The sequence below is a fragment of the Amphibalanus amphitrite genome, unplaced genomic scaffold (assembly GCF_019059575.1).
Source record: "Amphibalanus amphitrite isolate SeventyFive unplaced genomic scaffold, NRLGWU_Aamphi_draft 000036F_arrow, whole genome shotgun sequence".
Classification (NCBI taxonomy): domain Eukaryota; kingdom Metazoa; phylum Arthropoda; class Thecostraca; order Balanomorpha; family Balanidae; genus Amphibalanus; species Amphibalanus amphitrite.
Window position 1 is genome coordinate 1197250 of NW_024881532.1, and position 27485 is coordinate 1224734.

Genomic DNA, 27485 nt, shown 5'->3' on the forward strand with positions numbered 1-27485 from the left:
AAACAAATGATAACCTTACTTTTGGGACACCCGGTAAATGCACACACTGAAATCGCTATTACCGATATGCTCATCCAATCAAGTTTCGATAAACCCGTTCATCATCATCTCCTGCGGTTTCGAACACGCCTGTTAGGTGGCTTCTGATGCTCGTCGAGGTCGGAATTTCCAAATACGCGTGGTGCGTCGGGCCGCGCGCTCTGACTTCGGCCAAGAAAAATGCGTCAGCTGATCATTGTCATTTCTGCCACTTGCGTGTTGTGAAATGGGGTCATAACTTATAAGACGGCTTTTTCATATCAATTATTTTACATAAAATCATATTTCAAACCATAAATAATGTTTGACAGCCAAATAAAAGAAACAATACCAATACGGGCTTACAGTTTAAGGCTCGACATTGTGTTGTCTACGATTAGACAGCTGATAACTCATTCCCGTACGTCGTATGGTCGTAACACTATAATGACCTTTGCTTATTGTCACAAGTGCGCCGCATTCGCGATTGTTGCCCGACGCCTGTTTGCAGGTGAGCCCACTACAGTTGTTATACATATCTAAAAACCGATAAACTTTTAGGCGAAAAAGGCACTATTCCAGGCCCATTTTTGATTTTTTTTGCGATATTAGGTAAAAACAGAAGCTTCTTATCCTAGGAAAAATAAAATGGGAAATCTTTCAAAGGTGGCACACTACCTTTAACGTTTTAGTAGCAAATACCTAACTATAATAGAAACTAGGGATACGATCATAACCCGCGCCCTGCTGGGGGGGGGGGGGGCGGGGTGTTTGAACCCAACCACCCCTACGGTTTTTCTCGAATATCTCAAAAAGCGACGCCGTTTTTAGCATACCTACCTTATCACACATCTTTTCCACATACGTTGTAAAAATTTCAGACCCAGGTCACTTAAGGTCAGGTCACCAGGTCAGGTCAAGTGAACTCACTACGTAAAAGTTTCAATGTCTGCCAAAGCTTCAAGTGACCGATCGCTCTGAAACTGTCAGAGATTGATAAGAGCAACATTATGTACAAAATGTATATCTTGGAATTTTGATATCGATGACCTAAGGTCAGGTCAATTTTGCGACCTCACCATTATAAGTCAATGGGAAAAAATTGAAAGTCGCCTTTTTAGACGGAAGTCTTCATAAACACTCTAAAATACTGATTTACTAGTATCTTTGACACACTGAACATGAAAATGGCACCCGTGGCCCCTTTTTATGCCCCTAAGGTCATCTCAGGTCACCAATGGCATCTGACTGTTTTTCGCGAATAACTTTTAACCCGCGCCCGGCTGGGGGTCCTGGATTTCCACGCCCTGCTGGGGGGGTGTTTGAACACCCCCCCTTGTAACTCGGCTCCTGGGCCACGTAGCGATACGCGGAAGGCGGCGTTCGAAAGAGCGTCAAAAATAATGACGAAATCACTTCGGTCAATTTTTTGGTCAGGTCAAAGGTCAGGTCACCAGAGGTCATTAAAGGCAAAATTTCGCCGATTTCCAGGTCGAATGTCGAAAATTTCCAAGAAGCCAACGCATAACTCGGGAACCAATAGAGCTACAGCGCCGCGGAAAAGCGCATTCGATAGCCCTATTAACGCCCTTTCTGAGAAATTCTCTCAGATTTGACCTAACGTCAACGGTTTTGCCTGCAGGGGGCAAAAACTGCAAAAATAGCCGATTTTTTCGGAAACAGTTTTTCGGCAATAACTTTTGACCCAAGCCTTGTACGAGCTTACTTTTACCGGCATCGTGTTCCTCTCGTCAAGACGCATTGAATGAACTATAACTTGACCTTGAAAGGTCAACTTGAAAATTTGACCTCAGGTCAAGGTCATGACCTGACCGGAAAGGGTCATGTTGCATATCAGTCGATCCGTATCGTCGAGCTGAGCACATACAAGGCGTTTTCATCGCTCTAGCATGCCTCTATCAAAAGTTATTTGCGATAAACTGTTAGATGCCATTCGTGACCTAAGATGACCTCAGGGCATAAACAAGGGTCACGGACACCATTTTCGTGTTCAGTGTGTCTGAACCACTTGTAATTCGGTGTTTGGGAGTGTTTATAATGTCTTTCGTACAAAAGAGGCGCATTTCAATTTTCTCCCATTGACTTATAATGGGGAGGTCGCAAAATTGACCTGACCTTAGGTCATCGATATCAAAATTCTGAGATATACATTTTGTACATGCTATTGCTCTTAGCAATCGCTGAAAGTTTCAAAGCGATCGGTCACTCGGTGTAGCTATGACAGACATTGAAACTTTTTATGAGGTGAGGTCACTTCAAGTGACCTGGTGACCTGACCTTGAATGACCTTGGTCTGAAATTTTCACAACATGTGTAAAATTGATGTATGATAAGGTGTACCAAAAACGGCGGCGCTCCGCGCCGCCGTTTTTGAGATATTTGCGAAAAACCACAAGGGGGGGTGTTCAAACACCCCCCCCCCAGCAGGGCGCGGGTTAATAGAGGCATGCTAGAGCGATGAAAATACCTTAGTTGTGTTTGGCTCCACGATACGGATCGATTAATATGCAACTTTGACCCTTACCGGTCAGGTCATGACCTTGACCTGAGGTGAAATTTTCAAGTTTCAAGGTCAAGTGATAATTCATTCGACGCGTCTTGACGAGAGGAACACGAAGCTGGTAACAGAAAGTTCGTGCAATGTTTGAGTTAGAAGTTATTTCAGAAAAACCGTTTCCGAAAAAATCGGCTATTTGGCAGTTTTTGCCCCCTGCAGGCAAAACCGTTGACGGTAGGTCAAATCCGAGAGGATTAATCAGAAAGAAAGTTCATAGGGCTATCAAATGAGCTTTTCCGCGGCGCTGTAGCCTCATTAGTTTCCGAGCTGTGCGTCGATTTGTTGGAAATTGTCGACATCTGACTTACAAATCGGCGAATTTTGGCCTACAATGACCTCTGGTGACCTGACCTTTGACCTGACCAAAAAAGTGTCTGATGTGATTTCTTCCTTATTTTTGACGCTCTTTCGAACGCCGCCTTCCGCGTATCGCTACGTGGCCCAGTGGCCCAGGAGCCGAGTTAGAATGGGGGGGGGGTGTTCAAACACACCCCCCCCCCAGCAGGGCGTGGAAATCCAGGACCCCCAGCCGGGCGCGGGATAAAAAGGGATGTTGACATCCGGTTAGATCAACTAGGAAACTACCAACATCCAGGGTTCACCGTTCGTTCGTGAACAAAGTTTGTTTGGTTATTCATGGTTTACGAATTCCTTCGTTCAAGGTCATATGTACAATTCGTTATTTCTGATCTCCTTCGCGTTATTATTCTTATATAGTGATATACACCGTTGTGGGCCTGTTCTACAGGGTGTCCCAGAATTACCCGAGCATTGTTATTTAGTGTATAAAATAAGGCAAATATACTTGAGCTCTTTTCTTTTTGTCGTCCTATAGAGTCAACTAAGGTGGCTATGAAATAGCATATGCAATGGACACGCTAGTTACAAGATTAGCCGACAATGGTGGGAAAATATCTGCCGGTGTTGGTCTCAGTTATTTTACGGGTCTCCCGAAACTGGCTGTAGGTCGGTTTTCTTTGACCTCTTGCCGGAGGAGAAACGATCATTTAAGATACTCTTAACATTCAAAGTGTTCCAATGCCATAAGGCATTGTCCCCCGAAACAAAAAAATTCCGCCTACACCACTGTTGCGTTGTTTTTGACATCTGATTTGGAAAATCCCCATGCCGGAACATGGCGTCACCTTTGACATCTAGCAAATTTGGTTTCCAAAACAAACCCGTTTATGGCCATTTGGTTCACGGCATCCAATTTTTGTAATGCTAGAACATTACCGCAGTAGTACTCTGTGTTAACAATTGTCTTTGGGGCATCATATCAAGCCGAATGGGTGCACCATGGCTCAAAATGTCTCACACTTTGATTTTCGACGGGGGCCTGGCCGTCTCCGATGTTGGGACGTTGAAGCCATCTGACATGCACACACTCCCTTTTCGGTCGGTTCAAATGACAGAATACCTTCGTTAGACCACAAAGTGTGTTTCAATATGTTTTTTGTTGTATACATATGTTATGTTTTTTGGATAGATTGTAGTGATTTGCGCTGCTTTCCCGGTAATTTTGGCGTATTATCCAGGCGAAGGACCCCAAAATTCCAAAATTTTGTCGAAGGTAGTGGTGCAAAGTACTGATGTTTTGTAGCTAACCCTGATCTATCTTTAACTAGCTTTTAGCTAGATCGGTGACGTTTGTTGTCCATGACACGGCAACCACCCGCTTGACAACTGTACATGGTCCTGTTTGGCCTAGCCCAAGCTTGTTGATCAGGTTATCCCGCGCCCCGCTGGGGGGGGGGGGGGCAGAATCTGCCACCCCTCCCGTTTTTCGCCAATAACTTCTAAACGAGTTACGCCAGCGACGTCAAACTTACAGTACCTTATCATACATCAATTTGACACATTCCCTGAAAATTTGAGCGAAATCTGTCGGAAATTTTTTGAGAAATTGACGTTTTAGTGACGTCATGTTCGCCATTTTCGCCTCAAAAACGGCAAAATTTCAAACGCCGCTAACATCTTCATTTTTAACCCTCGCCCGCACATGCCATTTTCCCATCCTAGAACGCACATGGGGTTGGTTGCCACCCAAGGGGGGTGGGGTGGTTGCCACCCCCCCCCCCGCGCCATTTCGTTCCTGTTGGAGATAGAGCTTAGCGGTGAAGACCAAAAAGATTCTTTGGGAAGAGACGAATCCATTGATACCCAGTTTTAACTTCTCAGGTCATCCAGGTCAGGTCAAACTAAAAAATGTTGCTGTTTTGGGTCACCGTTGGATATCAAGTGCGCTGCTTATCAAATACCGATGACGATGCTGTTTTCTGGTGCCAAGCCAGCTAGAACCTCTTTTTCACACTACCCGACCAGCATTTTGCGGCTGAGGTCATTTCAGGCCAAGTTAGGTCAAGGTCAATTATCCCGCGCCCCGCTGGGGGGGCAGAATCTGCCCCCCTCCCGTTTTTCGCCAATAACTTCTAAACGCGTTACGCCAGCGACGTCAAACTTTCAGTACCTTATCATACATCAATTTGACACGTTCCCTGAAAATTTGAGCGAAATCCGTCGGAAAATTTTTGAGAAAATGACGTTTTAGTGACGTCATGTTCGCCATTTTCGCCTAAAAAATGGCAAAATTTCAAACGCCGCTAACATCTTCATTTTTAAAGGAATCAAGACGTAACAAAAAAGGTTATACGTGATTCTACTTTGTCTATCAAATGGCTATCTCGGTTTTTTGAAAATTTTGGATTTTGGCCCAATTTTTTTCAAAAAACTGACTTTTTTGGGAAAATATTTATAAAATCCAAATTTTTGAGTGTATAGAAAAAACCGGAATATATGTCAAAGAAGTGGTCTATGTGCACCTACATACCAATTTTTAGAAGAATCGGTTCAAAAATGTGGAAGTTATTCAAAATTTTATGACGTCACGACACACAAAAATTTTGAAAAATGATTATTTTGGAAGTTCTAGACCTCGTACGGAAACAAAAATAGCACCATTCGATTCACCGTGAAAAACTGCATCAGATAGACACCTTTTTAGGCCTTAACAACCAACTTCAAAATTTGACCTCACTTGACCTGACCTTGACCTGACCTCGACCTGAAATTCATCCAGAGGTGGTCCATATCACTTATTGAGTGTGCCTATTGAATTCTATGAGTAAAATGACCCATAAAACATGTGTCGCACATGCCCTTTTCTATATTTTGTTTTTGGTGACCTGACATGACCTGACCTGACCTTGACTTTGACCTTTGAATGACATTGTATGCAACGAATATTGTCTTGGTAGTCTAAGAACACGTTTTGGGCAATCAGTCTCAGTCCATTCTTCGGCAACTACGGTGCAAGGCCGATACTGTAGAAACTTGCATCTTGTACCCTTGACCTGACCTTGACCTGACCTCTGACCTACCTAAGCAAAAAAATTTGGGCTCTTAAGATCCGCCTTGTTGAGAGCTTTCGATTGCCGTTTTCCCCGTCTTTCTACGACCATCGGTTCGGAAGTTAGACAGGGGGGGCAGAATCTGCCCCCCCCCAGCAGGGCGCGTATGGCTGAATAGCCCAGCGGGGCGCGGGTTATATGTGTTTGTATGTCTGTGTGTATACTGATGTGTGCACCGATTGTTTTTGGGTCCATATTACATGAAATCATGATCTGAGAAGCTTTTACCAAAAATGCAGTCAAAAAACATCAAAAAAAGTAAATTCAGCTTGCCTAAAACGCAATTATCTTAGATGACCTAGGTTGACCTTGACCCTGACCTTGACCCCTGTACATCGTCGAACAACATGTTCCATGATAGGTGGGAGGTAAGACTGGCAAAAAAGGCCGAAATCAGGGTGTCAAAAGCTCGCAAGGCCCATGGCAAACGAAAGACGTTGAGAATTGGCCATTTGGGTCATGACATGACCTGAAAAACAAGGTCATGTCTCCGAAACCAAAAATCACAGAAACTTGAAACTTTCAGTGGACATCAAAAAGGATAGAGGAGCAGCTATACGAAAAATCAGCCTTCTAGCTCGAAAAATATTGAGTGCAGAGCAGAAAAACTACCTGGGGGGTGGCAACCACCCCCCCCCCCCCCCATGTGCGGGCGAGGGTTAAAGGAATCAAGACGTACCAAAAAGGTTATGCGTGATTCTACTTTCTCTATCAAATGGCTATCTCGTTTTTTGAAAATTTTGGATTTTGGCCCACATTTTTTCAAAAAACTAACTTTTTGGGAAAACAATTATAAATCCAAAATTTTAAGTGTATCGAAAAAAACCGGAATATATGTCAGAGAAGTGGTCTATGTGCACCTACAAACCAATTTTTAGAAGAATCGGCTCAGAAATGTGGGAGATAATCAAAATTTTATGACGTCACGACACACAAAAATTAAAAAAAGATTTTTTGGAAGTTCTAGACCTCGTACGGAAACAAAAATAGCACCATTCGATTCGCCGTGAAAAAACTGCATTAGAGAAACACCGTTTTAGGCCTTAACAACCAACTTCAAAATTTGACCTCACTTGACCTGACCTTGACCTGACCTCGACCTGAAATTCATCCAGAGGTGGTCCATATCACTTATTGAGTGTGCCTATTGAATTCTATGAGTAAAATGACCCATAAAACATGTGTCGCACATGCCCTTTTCTATATTTTGTTTTTGGTGACCTGACCTGACCTGACCTTGACCTTTGAATGACATCGTATGCAACGAATATTGTCTTGGTAGTCTAACAACACGTTTTGGGCAATCATTCTCAGTCCATTCTTCGGCAACTACTTTTTCGCAAATTGTGCACTTCTGGCACCAGTTTTAAAAAGAAAATGAAAAATAATAATGTCAAAATGAAAAACAACGATATCTTCATATTTCACGAAGGTGGCCCTTTTCCTTTAGGAGGGGACCCCGGTACAGCGCGATTGGCGCCGAGCACCGGCCTGGCGCCGGTCAAATAGCAAACATTGCCTTCTTGCAAACATTGCAAATATTCAAGGTTGGTGGTCATTGGTGAATGATGTCATTCATGTTAGAATTGGCCAATACAACGAGGCAAAAGACACCCCCCCCCCCCCCCATTGACTTAAAATGGAAGGTCAACAAATTGGCCTGACCTTAGGCCAATGAAAGAAAAATATATACAAAATGCAGGTATTATACCTATGAGATGACCTTATTACATCCTCCAACCTTCAAAGGGCTCAGCCATCTACTGTGACTCTGGCACGGTGGCAAAGCTGCAAAGAAGTGATTTGAGGTCGAGTCATTCAAACTGACTTATAACTTATATAATTGAGGCTATGACTTTCACACAATGTGTGAAATCGATGAGGGAAAAGTCATCCCAAAGGTGGCAACGCTATGCGCCGCGATTTTCCCGCTATCTACGAAAATTCCCAAGGGGAGCGCGCTTTTTGGAGAGGCCGAAAACCGTAAAACTTGTATTAAGGGCCTCACCTTATGGTACCTTATCGTGCATCAATCCGGGGTACTCCCCGACTTTTTCCAGGCTATCCGTGAAAGGGGCACAAATTTCGGTTTTGTATAACCCCACTCATATCAAATAACCTTACGGTACTGAAAAATACAAGATACTCATGCATAATTCAACGCGTCTCAAGAACAATGTGGTAAAATTGTTTACGGCTACAAAAAGGAAAAACTATTTAAAAAGGATTGAAAAACCAATAGTGTGTTACTTTTCATGGCCTCTGGACTCAGCAAGTCAAACGAATTTCAAATGCACACACACGTATAGCCGAATACAAACCCTGAGAAACTTATCAATAAAATGATTGCTCCACGCGGACGGATCGCTCCCGGCCCGACCCAGTCAGGCAGATGCTGATATTGAGGTCGAAAGCGACTTCGAACCAGAAGCAGGCCGGTGGTTTTATGTCAGCGACACTCACGTCACCGAACTGACCTTGGACAGGGTGCTGAGGGCGCGGCCATACGAAAGGGTCTTGTAGGATGGGTACGATGACGGTGTTTTTGTTTGCTCTTTATGTGATGTACTAGAAAATGAGCACAAATTGACATGTGAAAAATAGAAATTGAAATGTAAAAAAAAAAAACGATTGTACTTACTCGTCCAACAGGTCTCCTTTGGTTGCCAAAAGAATCTGGATGTAGATGCATTTGCTGACCAACTTCTTGGAGAAGCGTATCATCACACTGGAAGACAAGGGAATACATGTTACTACAGTGCAGAACTCCGGCAAGGGACACTAGGCAGGGCGGAGTAACAACGCGGGCTGCTCAGGGGACGGCCATGGTAAGTGCATCAGGCCACCCAAAGGCCACCTATGGCTGTTTGATATATGCATGCAATATGCATGTATGCATCTGTGTTGTTCGAGAATATCTTGCAACTGAATACACCGGTGATGCCAATCGCAATCTTACTTTTCGGACATCCAACAAGGCCGAAACTTACTCGAACTTCAACACACATGTACCTATTGAGAAAAAAAAATGTTCCCAGAGTCGCACCCTGCCAGAGTTTGAACATGATGTTAAGCATTGTGTTCCAAAACACAAAAACACTACAAATCAACTTATTGGAATTGTTTGACACACAAAATAACTGCAAAAGGTACATCAAAATGTTGAAAATAAATCAGCCTCCTCAAGTCAACGAGAATAATACAAGGACTTAATATAAGAAAACCTGGTTTCGGACATTTTTCAGTCATCTTTACTAGAATGTTTACTACTTCAATTCGGACATAATTTGAAAGAAAATCGGAAACGGACGGTACAAAAATACTTCAAAGTTAAACTTTCGCCCACCCCATTGAACCCAAATAAAAATACATTACTTGAAATCAAGCCAGACCTTGGCTTTACTTTGGGATTATTCCTGGGATTGACGCAAGCTTGACGCATGACGCCACACGCGCTTTAGTAGTTTAGGGCCTTGGCACGTGTCGTAAAATAGCGAGAAACCTCCCGAGTGAAAGAACAACTGAATGTACAAAAATGGAAGGCAGACTCCAGCTTTAGAAAGGACACTATAGTGGAACTTGATGGAAATGGAACTTGATTGTCCTGTGAAAAAAAAGTTCAAATATCCGGATTATCAAAAGCACTGTAAACCAATTTTAGAAATCGCTTCCGTCCATCACATCACGTATGCCATAGCTAGTGAAAATACCTACAATTCAACACACCTGTAAGGCCTGACATCCATAAGCTCTCAAGATCCTCTGACCTCGGGTATCTTTGGAGAGTCCAGCTCCTTAGCCTTCCAGGTAGTGGGGGGGGGGGGGCATTTCTTTGCCCTCCCTCCCCCTTTGGTTTTTTCGATATATCTCCAGACCCGCTGCGCCGAGCGTCACCAAACTTTCAGTGCCCTCCCGGGAATAGCTTTTACACATTGTGATCAAAATTTTCCAAAAGCTATGATAGGTTGGCCGCTAATGACGGTCGGAGTGACGTCACTTATGGCCATTTTCGACCCAAAAACAGGTTTCGCGGGAAGAGCTGTCAGGCCCACAACTTTAGAGATAGAGAAAAATTTTACATAGAAATTGCAGAATTAACAGGGCTATAAAACTGCTATCACGAATTTTTGAAATTTTTGAATTGTTGCCCCAAGAAAGAAAAAGTATTTTTGGGAATATAATAGCCAAAAAATTACAAAAGTTTTTGAATTTCGAAAAACGGAATATATGTGATAGTCCCTACCGCCTTCTATCCACATAACAAATTTGAGATCAATACCTCTTTTTTTGGCCAAGTTATAACAAAAAACTTCAAAATTTATGACGTCAAATTTTCAACCTCAATTTTTAGCAATTCTAGACCACGTAGCGCAAAACAAAGACCATCACTAGACTCGCCGTGACGAGCTGCATCGAATCACTACTCATTTTATGCAAAACTATAAACTTTGAAATTTGACCTTTTTGACCTGACATTGACCTGACCTCGACCAGAAAGTGACCTTAACCGTACCTGATGGTCTTATAACAGCACCATTTTGTTGGAAATGAAAAATTGGCCATAAAACATGCATCGCACAACCCTAGTAAAGTTGGGTTCATGTGCTGACCCTTGGTGACCTGACCAGTGACCTGAACTGGTATTATCAGTGACCTCCAATAGCAACAATGTACCAGGCAACTTACGCCCTACCGTTGATTTTCGACAAAGAGCGTTTTACTGGATGCTATAGCACATTCCCTAGAAGACCCGTGAACGGTGAAACATTTTATCTTTGACCTGACCTGTGACGTTATCGGTGACCCCGAGGTCAATGAAATTGGATTTCCCACGACAAATTTGACAGGACTATCGAACGCCGTTTGAACTTTGCGGATCCGTCCAGTAGTTTCGGAGATACGAGGGGGGCAAACAATGCGCCCCCCCCCCCCCCCCCACCGCGCGGAAGGTGGCCGCGAGGCCCACCGCCTGCCGCGTTAGTATTAATCCCTACGTACTACGTAGCATAGGTTCAGGCGGTCCAGGGGAGTCTGAGCCCTCACACAGGTTCCGGCTCTTACATAAGTTTCCACGACAAAAGCCGTTGTTTTCGGACGGCGATACACGAGTTATTAGTACTCAGACCCAAATACACCGCGGATCATTGATCTCAGCCAGCTTATTGCCAAGTCCAGACAAAGCAGTTCTTATCGCACAATCCGCGTCGAGTTGCGCCTGGCGTGTATTCAAGAGGCAGCCAGCGACCAGTAAATGAATAGTGCGGCTCAAGAAAAATATCCTATTGGGACTGGCATTGGCCCGAACAACGCCAGCATCCGCAAACACTGGCACACGGTCACTTCTATTGGAACCGACGCGTGAAATAAGTGCAGTCAATGTCCCCCGCAGTCAATGTCCCCCCGCCGGAATTGGTGGGGTGGCATTGGCTAGAGTAGCCGTGCCATCCGGCCCGCGCAGTTGCTTTGGAAGCAGTTACCCCTCCCCCCCCCCGCGTAACTGAGCAATGGAGTCGAACACCAGTGACTGAGGGCTGGGGGAGCATTTGACGGCCCCTCAGATTATCTTCGAAACCAAGGAGCACAGCGAAATGCGCGAGTCAGCATTGGAATGCTGTAAAAAAAAAAAAACACCGAGAGCATTCCCAAAATAGAGAATTGAGGTTTTGTTCATTGTACAGTGTGTCCCAAAAGGTGTCGACACGTACTAGCCATGCTTTTTCAATAATTCATAACCAACAAGAAATTCAACGTCGAAATTTTGAATGAGCATTGGTAACAACCGTCCGCAAGCAGTGTCATTGCTTTCAAATGCATTCGACGCTTCATGAGCTCACAAAAAGGGTTCACCTCTGACGATGGGTCACGCATGACAATGGATATCACAAAATCGGGTCGGTTGTTAAACTCTCTATTTCCGAAGTGGTGGACGTTGGGAATGGTATGTCGGAACTGACACATGGCAAAATGTCGACGAGGATTGGTACTGCATGATGATCATCTAAAAAAGTAGTGTATGACATTTTTGAAGGAGGAAACCATGCGAGACTTACAGCGTTTTGAACGACCCTCGTACGACAGCAGGCTGGTGTGCCGGAAAGCAGCTGGAAATTGCGCTCAAAACTATCGAGCAATGGCAAGAAGCTCACAACCAAGGAGTACACTGTTTCAAAAACAGCAGGTCATCGCAAAATAAAGACAAAGCGTCGCTTAAAATTCTTTACAAATCTATAATACTAAAAGGTTAGGGAAAATAACCCACAAATCGTCAATATCAGGGACAATTGGTACACAAAAAACGTGAATTAATGTGAAGTTTTATCTTCGAAAGTTCCAAAAAGCAAATCTGGAGGCAATATCTTTATTTTAGACAAAAAAAAAAAATCCCAAAAAAGCACCTGATAGGCAGGTTTGGGCCGTTTACAAAACAAAAGCTCTCCGGACAACACTCCGCAGCCCAGCTAATATTTGGGGATGGGGATAGACGAGCGTTTGGAATTTATAAAATTTTCACAATTTATCTAAGAAACAGATGGCCGACATATTCTTTTACGATATGCTGCGAAAAATTCACCCCTGGCACTTCCCGTTTGTTCAGGAGTGGTGTCCTTTTGAAAAGAAAAGTGGTGCTTGGGATGTTGGCGCCAGTTTTCGTGAACGAGTTGGCGCCAGAGAATACCTACAAAATACTCATGGATGGTGTCGATGCAAGCTGTCGGCTTTCAGGGAGAAACAGATATTGCTGGGAAGCTCCTTAAACCAAAATCCGACGCAGAAACTGCAGGGGATTCCCGATAGCTCAAAAGCAGTTAACCTTTTTATCATCCTCCGGCAGTTGACGGAGCGGCATGCCACACAAAATCTCGCCAAAACATGTCACAAATTTTTCGCTTAAAACTTTTTTTTCTAGTAAAGATAGAACAAAAATAAACGCACCAGTGAACTCAGCACGTCTATGCGCATCGAATGATATACTCTTTATACCAATTTAAGCGAACTTCAAATTTTCTTTAACCCGCGCCCTGCTGGGGGGGGGGGGTGTTTGAACACCCCCCTTGTGGTTTTTCGCGAATATCTCAAAAACGGCGGCGCGGATCGCCGCCGTTTTTGGTACACCTTATCATACATCAATTCTACACATGTTGTGAAAATTTCAGACCAAGGTCATTCAAGGTCAGGTCACCAGGTCACTTGAAGTGACCTCACCTCATAAAAAGTTTCAATGTCTGTCATAGCTACACCGAGTGACCGATCGCTTTGAAACTTTCAGCGATTGCTAAGAGCAATAGCATGTACAAAATGTATATCTCAGAATTTTGATATCGATGACCTAAGGTCAGATCAATTTTGCGACCTCCCCATTATAAGTCAATGGGAGAAAATTGAAATGCGCCTCTTTTGGACGAAAGACATTATAAACACTCCTTAACACCGAATTACAAGTGGTTTAGACACACAGAACATGAAAATGGTGTCCGTGACCCTTGTTTATGCCCTGAGGTCATCTTAGGTCACGAATGGTATCGAACAGTTTTTCGCAAACAACTTTTGATAGAGGCATGCTAGAGCGATGAAAACGCCTTGGATGTGTTCAGCTCGACGATACGGATCGACTGATATGCAACATGACCCTTTCCGGTCAGGTCATGACCTTGACCTGAGGTCAAATTTTCAAGTTGACCTTTCAAGGTCAAGTTATAGTTCATTCGATGCGTCTTGACGAGAGGAACACGATGCCGGTAAAAGTAAGCTCGTACAAGGCTTGGGTCAAAAGTTATTGCAGAAAACCTGTTTCCGAAAAAAAAAATCGGCTATTTTTGCAGTTTTTGCCCCCTGCAGGCAAAACCGTTGACGTTAGGTCAAATCTGAGAGAATTACACAGAAAGGGCGTTAATAGGGCTATCGAATGCGCTTTTCCGCGGCGCATAGCTCCATTGGTTCCCGAGTTATGCGTTGGCTTCTTGGAAATTTTCGACATTCGACCTGGAAATCGGCGAAATTTTGCCTTCAAAGACCTCTGGTGACCTGACCTTTGACCTGACCAAAAAATTGACCGAAGTGATTTCGTCATTATTTTTGACGCTCTTTCGAACGCCGCCTTCCGCGTATCGCTACATGGCCCAGGAGCCGAGTTACAAGGGGGTGTTCAAACACCCCCCCCCCCCAGCAGGGCGTGGAAATCCAGGACCCCCAGCCGGGCGCGGGTTAAATTAAGTGAGCTTAAAGAAATTAATTAAGCTTAAGTTAATCAAAATGCATCATATTACATATACTTCGAATCACCTGATAACAAGGAACACAATGACACTATTTTTGAAGCTCTAGCCTCATTGCGTGCCAAATTATCAGCAAAAACGTAGTTTGACCTTAGTTGACCTCAGTTGACCCGACCCAAGCGTTCTTCCAGCTTGCAAACATCAATTAGATGTAAATCAAGGTGGTGAAACACAAAAAACGTTTAAATGGAGCACAAATCTCTTATCTTTACACATTCGGGCAACTTTCCTTAAAATTTGTCATGACCTCTAGATGACCTCAGGTCAACTGAATTTGAAAAACTGGGGTGCATATAATGGCACTCGGTGAGCTAAGCATAACCTGCAAGTTTCAATCAAATCAATGAAGAACTCTAGTTTTATGAACAAATTTGCATTTTTAGTTCCATTTTGACAATGCACCGGTTTTTGTGATCTTCTGACCTGGCCTGAAGTCCTGAAACCTAAAACACCTAGAAAACGTGAAAAATGGCTGCCCCAAGTCGTGTCTGAAATTTGTTGGCGCTACGTGCCATAGCACTCACGCTAACAAAGAAAAACTCTGGCATTCAGTTGCCGCTAAACTAGTCCAATTTTTCCCTGACCTTGTACCGGTTTTTGTAGCCTGGTGACCAGACCTGAGAAGACAGAAACCTGAAATTTTCAGGATAGGCGCCAAAAGGTTGCCCCAGAGGGTATGCCATATTTGGCGTCGCTAAGCCCTGCCTTTTTTACGTATTTGCAAAAACCTTAGCGGGGTTGCATACCCCCTCGCCGGGCGAAGTTCAAAAGGTAATTATCCCGCACCGTAGCCAGTGTTAACAATTGCTTCGCGTGCAAAGAAAGAAAATTATCAGTTCCGCGAGTAGGTAGAACAAATCTTTTAAACGTTGAGCCGATAGGCGAGACGTTTCAAAGATTTTTCTACCTACGAGCGCTTTAATGATCTTATCCCGTACCGCCGATATGTTTCGGGCGCTTAAAGGTGAAAAATACATTTTATATAAAAAAATACATTATTCAGACTAGACGAAATGTCTACTAGACGTTTAACAGTTTGTTAATCGTCTAGACGTTTAACAAATCAGTAAAGCGACATCTGATAATTTTCTCTCTTTGCACGTGTAGCAATTGTAAATACTGTCTACGGTGCGGAATAATATCTATTATCCCGCACCGTAGACAGTGTTTACAATTGCCTCACGTGCATAGAGAGAAAATTATAACAGATATTATCTCGCACCGTAGACAGTATTTACAATTGCTACACGTGGAAAGAGAGAAAACTATCAGATGTCATTTAACTGATTTGTTAAAGGGACTATCCCACCTTCTAAAATGTTGTTAAAACCAGTTAAATTGTGCCCGACTTTATAGACTGGATGACCAGGAACACGGTTCTGGCATTTATTTTTCATTAAACATCTTAGGCTTCCCATATTCCAAACACAAACTTTCAAATATGTGACGTCACAGCCCGAAATTACCTCCTTCCCCAGGCCACATTACTGTCATAAAGCTGATTCTTTTTACTCTGTAGGCACCACAACAAAGTTCAGACCAAGTTTTAAGCGATTTTTCAACGAACAAACCCATTTAAATCAGAATGACTAAACGAGGTGACGTCACACTAACGGTCGCTCCATGTTGAAGATAGGGCCTTGTACAAGGCCCATTTTCAAATGAAGGGAACGAATTTCTTCAACACCAAGAGGCCGCGGGGGTTGCAACCTAGATAGATAGTGGTTTCTGAACCTCGCCGCAAACTTGGCTATCTCAACTCAAACCCCATGTTAAAGGTGGGATAGTCCCTTTAAGTGTCTAGTGACGATTAACAAATTGTTAAACGTCTAGTAGACATTTCTGTCATTTTACCGTCTCGTTATTTTCACCAGTATGCGAAGGGAAACGCAAGGAAACATCATTTTCTTTTTCTTTTTTAGTTCTATCTTGGACTTCATCTTCAAAATGTACCTGTCAATTCCAGACCGATCACATTGTTTGGACCGTTTTTCAAAGCTTCATCGGTCTCTGCTTCTCGTTGTCTCTGGCTCTGCTGAAATATGTCGTATTTTTATATAAAATTATTTTTTTTACCTAAAAGCTCCCGAAAGATATCAGCGGTACGGGATAAAATTATTAAACCGCTCGTAGGTAGAAAAATCTTTTAAACGTCTCGCCTATCGGCACGACGTTTAAAAGATTTGTTCTACCTACTCGCCGTTTAATATATATTATCCCGCACCGTAGACAGTGTTTACAATTGCCTCACGTGCATAGAGAGAAAATTATCAGGTGTCATTTAACTGATTTGCTAACCCGCGTCCCGCTGGGGGGGGGCAGAATCTGCCCCCCTCCCGTTTTTTGCCAATAACTTCTAAACGCGTTACGCCAGCGACGTCAAACTTTCAGCACCTTATCATACATCAATTTGACACGTTCCCTGAAAATTTGAGCGAAATCCGTCGGATTTTTTTTTGAGAAAATGACGTTTTAGTGACGTCATATTCGCCATTTTCGCCTCAAAAACGGCAAAATTTCAAACGCCGCTAACATCTTCATTTTTAAAGGAATCAAGACGTAACAAAAAAATGTTATACGTGATTCTACTTTGACTGTCAAATAGCTATCTCGGTTTTTTGAAAATTTTGGATTTTGGCCCAATTTTTTTCAAAAACTGACTTTTTTGGGAAAATAATTATAAAATCCACAATCTTGAGTGTATCGAAAAAAAAAACGGAATATACCTATGTCAGAGAAGTGGTCTATGTGCACATACCAGGGATGCGGAGCCGGAGCCGGAGTCGGAGCCGGAGCCGCCGGAGCCGGCATATTTTGCCCGGAGCCGGAGCCGGAGCCGGAGCCGTGAAACAATATAGCCCGGAGCCGGAGCCGGAGCCGCCAAAAAAGGGGGCGACTCCGGCTCCTTTTTATTTTTTGAAGAGGAAAAAAAATAATTGACCTAGTTCGGTTTGACAGTACAAGGCAAAACATATGGTACTTACGTCATGGGCCATCAAGTGAATGAAAAAATCCGAATATCCCCAGTATCCCACAGTACGCAAACAACTTCCTGTTTGCTCTCCTGCCCCCCCCCCCCCCCCCCCCCCACGTCTACTGCATCCCCAGAACATGAGGACCAGTCGTCAGGTGACGGCCATTGTTTTCAAACCAGTGCAGTGGACTGCGACTCCCAGCACCGTCTCATCCCACACACACCCCACCCCTCACCCCCCCCCCCCCCCCCAATGCAGCCGAGACGGATGTCAGCTTACGATGGTTCACTGAACTCCGATTCGCGGCGACTGCGTTTCCAATGCCATCGCTTCCTAGCCCTTTGTTCTGCCAGTTCTCTCCGAGGTGCGTTTGCGCGGGGACGCGGTGAGCCGGTCATGACAAAGAGTAACGCGTATAACCAATCCAATTTTTCTTCCACCCGTATTTAATTGATTGCGTAGGGGATGTACTGAGTCGGAGCCGGAGCCGCCGGAGCCGGACCATTTTACTCGGAGCCGGAGCCGGAGCCGGAGCCGCCATAACTTTTCACCCGGAGCCGGAGCCGGAGCCGGAGCCGATTTTTTTCTCCGGAGCCGGAGCCGGAGCCGGAGCCGTCTGAAATTTCCACGGCTCCGCATCCCTGGCACATACCAATTTTTATGAAAATCGGTTAAAAAATGTGGGAGTTATTCAAAATTTTGTGACGTCACGACACACAAAATTTTTGAAAAATGATTTTTTGGAAGTTCTAGACCTCGTACGGAAACAAAAGTAGCACCATTCGATTTCGCCGTGAAAAAAATGCATCAGATAGACACCTTTTTAGGCCTTAACCCTCGCCGGCCGAGGGGGGGGGGGGGGGCGGGTGCCGCCCCCCCCCCCCATAGGGTTTTTTCGCGATAGCTCCGAACACGCTGGCGATAGAGAGCTGAAACTTGGCATACCTGACCTTTGATCCAAGCCGGATCTTTTGACACCAACCGCATTTTTGGGTCAGGTCAGGTCACTTACCTATGACGTCATAAGTGAACCTCTGCACGGTCTTCAGATGTCGCAACTTCGCAACGCCCTCACTGCCAGAGGAGATGTCACAGGGAAATGAAACTTGCAGGATCTAGTATCCATTATGAGTCCCACAACTTGTATATCTCGGATTTTTCCTAAAGGTCATATGAGGTCAGGTCATTTTCGTGACCTCACCATTATAAGTCAATGGGGAAAAATGAAAACTGCTATTCTGGCGCCGGGAACGATCTCCAACTATCTCAAGCACACAGAATCGTGATTTCATGCACTCCTTGCAAGGTTAGATGCGTCACTTTTGCAATGTTGACCTTGCGTGACGTCATTTATGACGTCATCAAGGTCATATTAGTTTTTCGTCAATAACTCTTGATCAAATTGAGCTAGCGAGTCGGGAAAGCCACCGATGGACTCAGGAAGACCTGCCGAATCGAATGATATGCGACATGACCTCTTTCGACCAACTTCGTGACCTGGGGGTGCTGACCTGACCTTGACCTGAGGTCAACACCCCAAGTTGACCTGACCCGGACAAAAAGTATATCATTCGACGCGCCTGAGCGAGACGAACACGATGCTGCCAAAATCGGCGCTCTGCGGCCGTTTTTTGCGAAGTTATTCACCAAAAACTGAACCGTACCTTGGGGCACTTGACCTGACCTCAGAGGTCACCGGTTGACCTAGGACCTTAAAATCGGGTACCAATCTCTGCGTCTCGTAACGGCGCACACGCTCGTTTTTTCCGCGACGCGCTAGCTCCACCAGGGGCGAAACGGCGAGGGGGGGTCGTACCCGCCCCCCCCCCCCCTCGGCCGGCGCGTATGTAGAAAACCAATAGGTCCGGCGAGGGTTAACCCTCGCCCGGGCAGGGCATTTTTCAATTTTCATAACACGGCCTCGCAGGGGGTTGATGCGACCCCCCTCGCGATTGGCTCCTATGACACCTAGAAACACCAAATTTGGTAGGTAGGTGGGCCCCCTGATGTTCTCGCCCCTGTGCAAATTTGGTTGCTCTAGGTCAATATTTAGGGGGGTTTTGGGGGGAATAAATGTAAAAATTTCGCTAAAAACAGGTCAAAAGTTTTTCGCTTATAACTTCTGATCTAATTACGATAGAGAAAAAAGAAAAGCACCAGTGAACTCAGCACGTCAAGACGCGTCGCATGATATACTTTTTGCTTGCTTAAGTGTACTTAAAGTTTGTCTCAATTTTAAGTAAACTTTAATTAATTAATTAAGTTCAAGCTAACCAAATTGCATCATATCGCATATCATTCGATTCGGCTGATCACCAGGAACACAATGACATCATTTTTTAAGCTCTAGCGTCATTACGTGCCAAGTTATTGGCAAAAACGTCATTTGACCTCAGCTGACCTCATTTGACCTGACCCATGGATGGATAAGTACACCAAACAAAGAAGCACCAAGTGACCTGCTGTTAATTAATATGGTTTCAAAGCACAAAAGTGATGGAATAAAGCGGATATCTCCAGTATTTTCCGAATTAAGTATTTTCCCATAGGCTTAACATTACGACGTAATGACCTCGGCTCTAACTGACCTCAGGTCAGTGACATCAAAAAACCCGAACTATATGTTATATAACTCGGTGAACTTAGCACATCCTGAAAGTTTGAAGGAAATCAGTCCAAAACTTGAGTTGGAGAGGTGCAAAAAGAAAATTGAAATTTGACCATGACCTTGTACCGGTTTTTCTGAGCTGGTGACCTGACCCAAGGTCAACCAGACTTGAAATTTTCAGGTCATATGTAAAAAGGTTGCCCCATAGGCTGTGCCAAATTTGCGCCGCCGTTTTTACGCTATCTTCGAAAAACCTTAGGGACGGGTTGCATCAACTGCCATGGCAATCAACCCCCCCCCCCCCTGCCAGGGCGAGGGTTAACAACCAACTTCAAAATTTGACCTCACTTGACGTGACCTTGACCTGACCTCGACCTTACATTCATCCAGATGTGGTCCATATCACTTATTGAGTGTGCCTATTGAATTCTATGAATAAAATGACCCATAAAACATGTGTCGCACATGCCCTTTTCTATATTTTGTTTTTGGTGACCTGACCTGACCTTGACCTTGACCTTTGAATGATATTTTATGCAACAAATATTGTCTTGGTAGCCTAAGAACACGTTTTGGGCAATCAGTCTCCGTCCATTCTTCGGCAACTACGGTGCAAGGCCGATACTGTAGAAACTTGCATTTTGTACCCTTGACCTGACCTTGACCTGACCTCTGACCTACTTAAGCAAAAAAAATGGGCACTTAAGATCCGCCTTGTTGAGAGCTTTCGATTGCCGTTTTCCCCGTCTTTCTACGACCATCGGTTCGGAAGTTAGACAGGGGGGGGCAGAATCTTCCCCCCCCCCCCAGCAGGGCGCGTATGGCTGAATAGCCCAGCGGGGCGCGGGTTAAGTGTCTATACTATGTTCCGTTTCAAGCTTGCAGCCGAAGTACCCTGCTGAAAGCAGTGCGTGATTTCTGTATATACAGCTCTTACATTTTAAGACGCAAATTCTTGAGCGGAGGAGCGATCTGCCAAAGAAACTCCGATTGCAAGCTTGATATGGAACAGACTATAGTGACGATTAACAAACTGTTAACGTCTATAATAGTAGTAGACATTTCTGTCATTTTACCGTCTCGTTATTTTCACCAGTATGCGCAGGGAAACGCAATGAAACATCATTTTCCTTTTCCTTTTTTAGTTCTAGTTCTGACTTCATATTTGGTGTACCTGTCAATTTTAGACCGATCACATTGTTTGCACCGTTTTTCAAGGCTTCATCTGTCTGCTTCTCGTTGTCTCTGGCTCTGCTGAAATATGTCGTATTTTTATACAAAATGTATTTTTTTTTTTACCTTAACCCTCGCCGGACCTATTGGTTTTCTACATACGCGCCGGCCGAGGGGGGGGGGGGCGGGTACGACCCCCCTCGCCGTTTCGCCCCTAGTGGAGCTAGCGCGTCGCGGAAAAAACGAGCGTGTGCGCCGTTACGAGACGCAGAGATTGGTACCCGATTTTAAGGTCCTAGGTCAACCGGTGATCTCTGTGGTCAGGTCAAGTGCCCCAAGGTACGGTTCAGTTTTTGGTGAATAACTTCGCAAAAAAAAACGGCCGCAGAGCCGCGATTTTGGCAGCATCGTGTTCGCCTCGCTCAGGCGCGTCGAATGATATACTTTTTGTTCGGGTCAGGTCAACTTAGGGTGTTGACCTCAGGTCAAGTTCAGGTCAGCACCCCCAGGTCACCAAGTTGGTCGAAAGAGGTCATGTCGCATATCATTCGATTCGGCAGGTCTTCCTGAGTCCATTGGTGGCTTTCCCGACTCGCTAGCTCAATTTGATCAAGAGTTATTGACGAAAAACTAATATGACATTGATGACGTCATAAATGACGTCACGCAAGGTCAACATTGCAAAAGTGACGCATCTAACCTTGCAAGGAGTGCATCAAATCACGATTCTGTGTGCTTGAGATAGTTGGAGATCGTTCCCGGCGCCAGAATAGCAGTTTCCATTTTTCCCCATTGACTTATAATGGTGAGGTCACGAAAATGACCTGACCTTATATGACCTTTAGGAAAAGTCCGAGATATACAAGCTGTGAGACTCATAATGGATACTAGATCCTGCAAGTTTCATTTCCCTGTGACATCTCCTCTGGCAGTGAGGGCGTTGCGAAGTTGCGACATCTGAAGACCGTGCAGAGGTTCACTTATGACGTCATAGGTAAGTGACCTGACCTGACCCAAAAATGCGGTTGGTGTCAAAAGATCCGGCTTGAATCAAAGGTCAGGTATGCCCAGTTTCAGCTCTTTATCGCCAGCGTGTTCGGATCTATCGCGAAAAAAAACTATGGGGAGGGGCGGCACCCCCCCCCCCCCCCCCTCGGCCGGCGAGGGTTTAAGCTCCCGAAAGATATCGGCGGTACGGAATAAAATTATTAAACCGTTCGTAGGTAAAAAAAAAATTAAGCATCTCGCCTATCACCTCGACGTTTAAAAGATTTGTTCTACCTACTCGCGGTTTAATATACATATAATAAATGTCATGCGGCGTATGTTTTCCGGCTAGTATTGGTTAGAAAGGCATCGCCTCTCGCCTCTAGGAGGCATCGCCTCTCAGTGTCCCAGAATGTGCTGATTTGGGTGGAAAACGACATTCAAATGAAAATCATTTTGCACTATCAACTCTAACTTCTAAGAGCAATTTTCCACATCCAATTCTATCGAGAAAAAGCATTTGCATGGACGTTCGTGGTACATCCCACCTTGTAAGTACCGTAAGGTGGGGCTATTTGAGACAGTGGGGCTATTCGAGACAGTATTCAAAATTGTTTTAAAATAAAAACCGTTTGAAATGTATGCTTAATTTTTGCTCAGGCGATTTACTGCTCGATTCCACACCTCCCTGAGCAAAAATATCACAAAAAATCAAACGATCTTCATTTCATAGCGACAGAGGCGGATCCAGCTCAGAGGTTTTTTTTTTGGGGGGGGGGGGGCAAACCATAACAATTTATCGATTCTTTCCATGCGTCGTCCATAGGCGTAATGTTAAAATTATGCCGTTTGGGGGGGGGGGGGCAAATGCCCATTTTGCCACCCCCTGGATCCGCCACTGCATAGCGATTTTAAATACTGTCTCAAATAGCCACACTGTCCCCTGGGCATCGCCGCGTATTGGCTAGTCACGTGACCCATACCAGTGACCTGAGTCTGGGTCAAGCGTGGCGGCAGAAGCCGTTTCCCGAGAAACACTCATCGCGCGCTGACCCGGTATCATCCACGGTGAAAGAGCATCCCTTATCGATGCGCTATCGCGCTGTGGGCATAGTGAACGGCGGCCTGACCCAGGTTCAGGTCGCTAAACAGCTGAAGATTGGGCAAAGAACCCTCAAACGCTAGATGGCCCTCGGCCGCCAAGGGGAGACGCTGGAGAATCGTAAGGGCAGGGGGAGGAAGACGGCCATGAGTCGAGTGGCAAAAATCGTCGTGGCCAAGTCAGTGCTGAAACGACACCAGTGAACAAGGAAGTCGGTGCGAAAACTGACTGCGAAACAGCATCCAGTCCTCAAGTCGGCCTTGCATTGCTATTTGCGGCACTGCCTGAAGCTGAAGCCGCTGAAATTGCGCAGGCAGCCCAAAATGACACCAGCCCAGCGACAGAAACGGCTGGACTTCGCGCGAGGTCGCCTCAACTGGTCCATCTAGGACTGGAGGCGGATGCTCTTCTCAGACGAGTCTCCGTTTGAGTTGTACCACCCACCGAACCGCAAAAACAGCCGCGTTTGGGCCAGCAATAGCTCAGAAGTGCCCATTTCCCACACCGTTAAGCGGCCGTCCAAGGCGATGGTCTAGGGCATGATGAGCTTCCGTGGCCTCTCAGACCTCCACATCGTGCCCCGCTGCAAAATCATCACGTCGGATTTCTACGTGGAGGAAGTGCTAAAGGGGACGGCGACATCGGCGATGAGGCGACGGACGGAGAATGGGCCTTCAATAGTTGTCAAACTTCTGCCCGACATGTCGCAGGCCATTTTTCAGCAGGATGGAGCTCCAGATCACACCGCTGCCAAGATCCAGCGTTGGTGCCAGGACAACTTCCCTGCCTTTTGGGCGAAGGGAGTATGGTCGGGCAACAGCCCAGACCTGTCGCACATCGAAAACCTCTGGGCGATCGTCCAGGACAAGGTCGACAAGATTGACCCAGCGACGTCAGAAGCCACTCTCATCGAAAACGTCCGCTTGGCCTGGCACAGCATCACGGCAGAGATGCTGGACAACCTGATATGTGGGATGTCGGAGCGCATGAGGGCCTATGGGGAGAAGCCTGGCGACTATATCAACACATAAACCATCAGTAGCACTTTCTTTGTTTTCTTGTTATTGGACGAAGTTGAGGGGGCCATCAATTTCGGGACACCCTGTACATTTGTAGGTCAGATGTCAACATTTTTCAACAAATCGGCGGACAGCTTGGAAACTAATAAAGCTACAGCGCCGCGGAAAGGCGCATTTGATAGCCCTATTAACGCTCTTTCTGAGTAATTCCTCAGATTTGACCTACCGTTAACGGTTTTGCCTGCAGGCCAGGGGGCAAAAACTGCCAAAATACCCGATTTTTTCGGAAATTTATTTTGCAATAACTTTTGACTCAAACCTTGCACGAACTTTCTTTTACTAGCATCGTGTTCCTTTCATCAAGACGCGTCGAATAGACTATCACTTACCTTGAAAGGTCAACTTGCAAATTTCACCTGAAGTCAAGGTCTTGACCTGACTGGTAAGGGTCAAGTTGCATATCAGTCGATCCGTATCGTCGAGCCAAACACAACTAAGGTGTTTTCATCGTTCTAGCATGCCTCTACCAAAAGTTATTCACGAAAAACAGTCAGATACCATTGGCAACCTGAGATGACCTTAAGGGGTCACGGGTGCCATTTTCATGTTCAGTGTGTCAAAGATACTGGTAATTCAGTGTTTATAGTGTTTATAATGACTTCCGTCTAAAGGAGGCAACTTTCAATTTTATCCCATTGTCTTATAATGGGGAGGTCGCAAAATTGACCTGACCTTAGGTCATCGATAACAAAATTCCAAGAGGTACATTTTGTACATACTGTTGCTCTTAACATGCTGAAAGTTTCAAAGTGATCAGTCACTCAGTGTAGCTATGGCAGACATTGAAACTTTTTATGTAGTGAGGTCACTTGACCTGACCTGGTGACCTGACCTTAAGTGACTTGGGTCTTAAATTTTCACTACATACCTATGTAGAAAAGATTATGATGAGGCATTTTTGAGATATTCGCAAAAAAAAAAACGCAGGGGGTGTTCAAACACTCCCCCAGCAGGGCGCAGGTTAACCCATGCCCTGTCATAGTTTTATGGACCCAGGAGTAAAGTAAAATGGGCATGCCATGAAAAACTAAGGATTTACATACAAGTAAACACACAAACAGGCTGAACTTACTTGACAACACGTTGAACATCTTGATCTTTTTTAATGGCACCATCAGGACCCAGTAGAACACTGAGAGTTATCAGAAGGTTGAGTGGGTCGATCCGAGACTGAAAAACAACAAAACCAATATGATAATACTGTGACCCTGCCAATACAATACTATCAGTTGGCAACAGGTGCAGTTAAAGGGACCCTCCCACCTTCAAAAAAGTTAATGAATTGGCATGAAAGTGATGTCGCTCGGTTCAGAAAGAGCAAGAACGAATATCTACCAAATTTCATCGAAAAATATTCACCGGTTTTCAAGATATTAGACTTTTACTTTTGTTTACTTTTTGGGATCTCCGCTGTTCCTATAGCGACTCTATTTGAATGTGCGGCATTTGTTGCGCGCAAAGCAGCATATACCACCGTGTGCTACAAAACGTTTTAGTCAAACATTTAAAAATCGTTAGATATCTGCGCTGACGTCACACATTCAGAGGGGTATACCTATGCATTAGCCCCTCTGAATCAAAATGCTGCAATTTTGAAATTCAATATTTCCGATTTAAGGTATTTCTCGATGTTGTGAGTGCCGAAACCGGTAATTGTGAGCCAGCTGCCAGGGACCCCATTTTGGCTATCTCAACTCAAATCTAATGTTAAGGTGGGAGGGTCCCTTTAAACATTTACTTTACATACATAAACAACTATTGGATGACTTAAGACCAAGTATTCTCATGGTTAAATCAAACTTCTACCTACCTAATGAAGAAAAACAGAATGACACCTCTAAAAATAGGAAAAAGCATATGCTCAGATGAACTTGGCTTCACCATTGATAGGACCTGATCACATGTCCAAAATTGAGCACTTAAACATTTAACACTTTCTGAGGGAAAATGGCTTTACTTATCAGAAAAGGTGATATACAGCGAGTTCACTCTCTGGACTTGCAGGACTTTCAGGATGATAGCTTGGATGGAATTTGTCAAACTACACCATTTTCAATCCAATTAAATCCAAATGAAGTCAAATTACAAAGGTTATTTCTATATTTGAAAGATTGAAAGATGGGTTTAAACACACAACATTCAGGATTTAGCAACTGACATATGATTTTGTGTCAGTTGTTTTACGTAAGCTGAACGTCATATTTTAACCTGCCTATCAACTATTTTAATTAAAGAATCAACTTAAGAATTGGACTTAATTTGCATTAAATTGTACCATAAAAGCCACATGAATGAAACATTTCCAGAGAAAAATGTGTTTTTCATTGAATTAGTTCACAATCATGCCCCATGCAAATGAAAAGTGTTAAAGTTGTAAGGTAGATAGTAGATACCATATCCAGGCCAAGCTCCGAGCAGAAATTGCAATTTACACACTAAGCGCAACACAATCAGTCAGTCAGGGAAACTTTAGATATACACAATTGAAGTAATTAACAATGTTGGCAATAGACAGCCTTCCGTTGATTAGTATTAGTTAGGTTCAAACAAAACAATGATTAATTCGGGAACAGCTGAATACTGATAGCCCTCACCATTGTGCGTCGAATACAATTATGACGCCCAACTTCGCCGCAGCTCCGAAGATACGATCCTTACACCATTACCTCCCGCGATTCGCGTGTAATATATGTTCGGCAAAATTCAGACTCAGCAGGCCACTCTAATATCTAAGGACCAAATCCTTTATTCAGCCAAAATCGCTTGACTAAGAGGTCACTGCGTCAGCCGTATGTCGAACGGGCCCCGCCGCGCCTACCAGGCAGGGGTTCTCCGCGTTTTGGTTTTCGGTGACTTTGGAACCCTTTATTAAACCTTCAATTGCCTACTTAGCTAGAGCTGATGAAATATTTTATGTGTATCCTGATAAATGGTTCAACAAAACCCGTATCCTAGCCCCAGCTGGCACGCCCGAGTCCCGACAGCAAACAAGCGGAAATGGCAATGGCCGACTGCTTACGACACTCACTTGATCAATCCTCTCGATGAGATTTGAAATACGTCAAAATCGTTTTGAAGTCTTGATTGAAACATAAGTGAGAACATTTTTGTATAAATTTCCAATGTTTTATTTTTTAATCGTAAAATACTTATTTTTCACCCTTTTAATCATAACAGATGAAATTAATAGGTGTATTACGTCATCAAAAACATGCAGTTTATCATTTTCTTTCTTTTCTTACCTTTTTACAAGGTCGCGTCCGGCGTCACACGATTGCGACA

General features: G+C 44.4%; 1 protein-coding gene across 2 annotated transcripts in view; it reads right to left on the minus strand.

Moving 5' to 3' along the window:
* LOC122372024 (serine/threonine-protein phosphatase 1 regulatory subunit 10-like) overlaps positions 1 to 27218 on the minus strand; it is a 61501-nt gene extending 34283 nt beyond the window's left edge. Inside the window, exons 1-3 of one of the 2 annotated variants that reach the window (XM_043348858.1) lie at positions 26798 to 27218; positions 25276 to 25373; positions 8648 to 8734 (exon numbers count right to left, since the gene is read on the minus strand). In XM_043348858.1, coding sequence (XP_043204793.1) covers positions 8648 to 8734; positions 25276 to 25373; positions 26798 to 26800 — 188 coding nt within the window. In that variant the 5' untranslated portion in view covers positions 26801 to 27218. The remainder of the gene's footprint in view (positions 1 to 8647; positions 8735 to 25275; positions 25374 to 26797) is intronic. The other variant, XM_043348867.1, reaches the window with a different exon arrangement.
* Between the last annotated feature and the right edge of the window lie 267 nt (positions 27219 to 27485).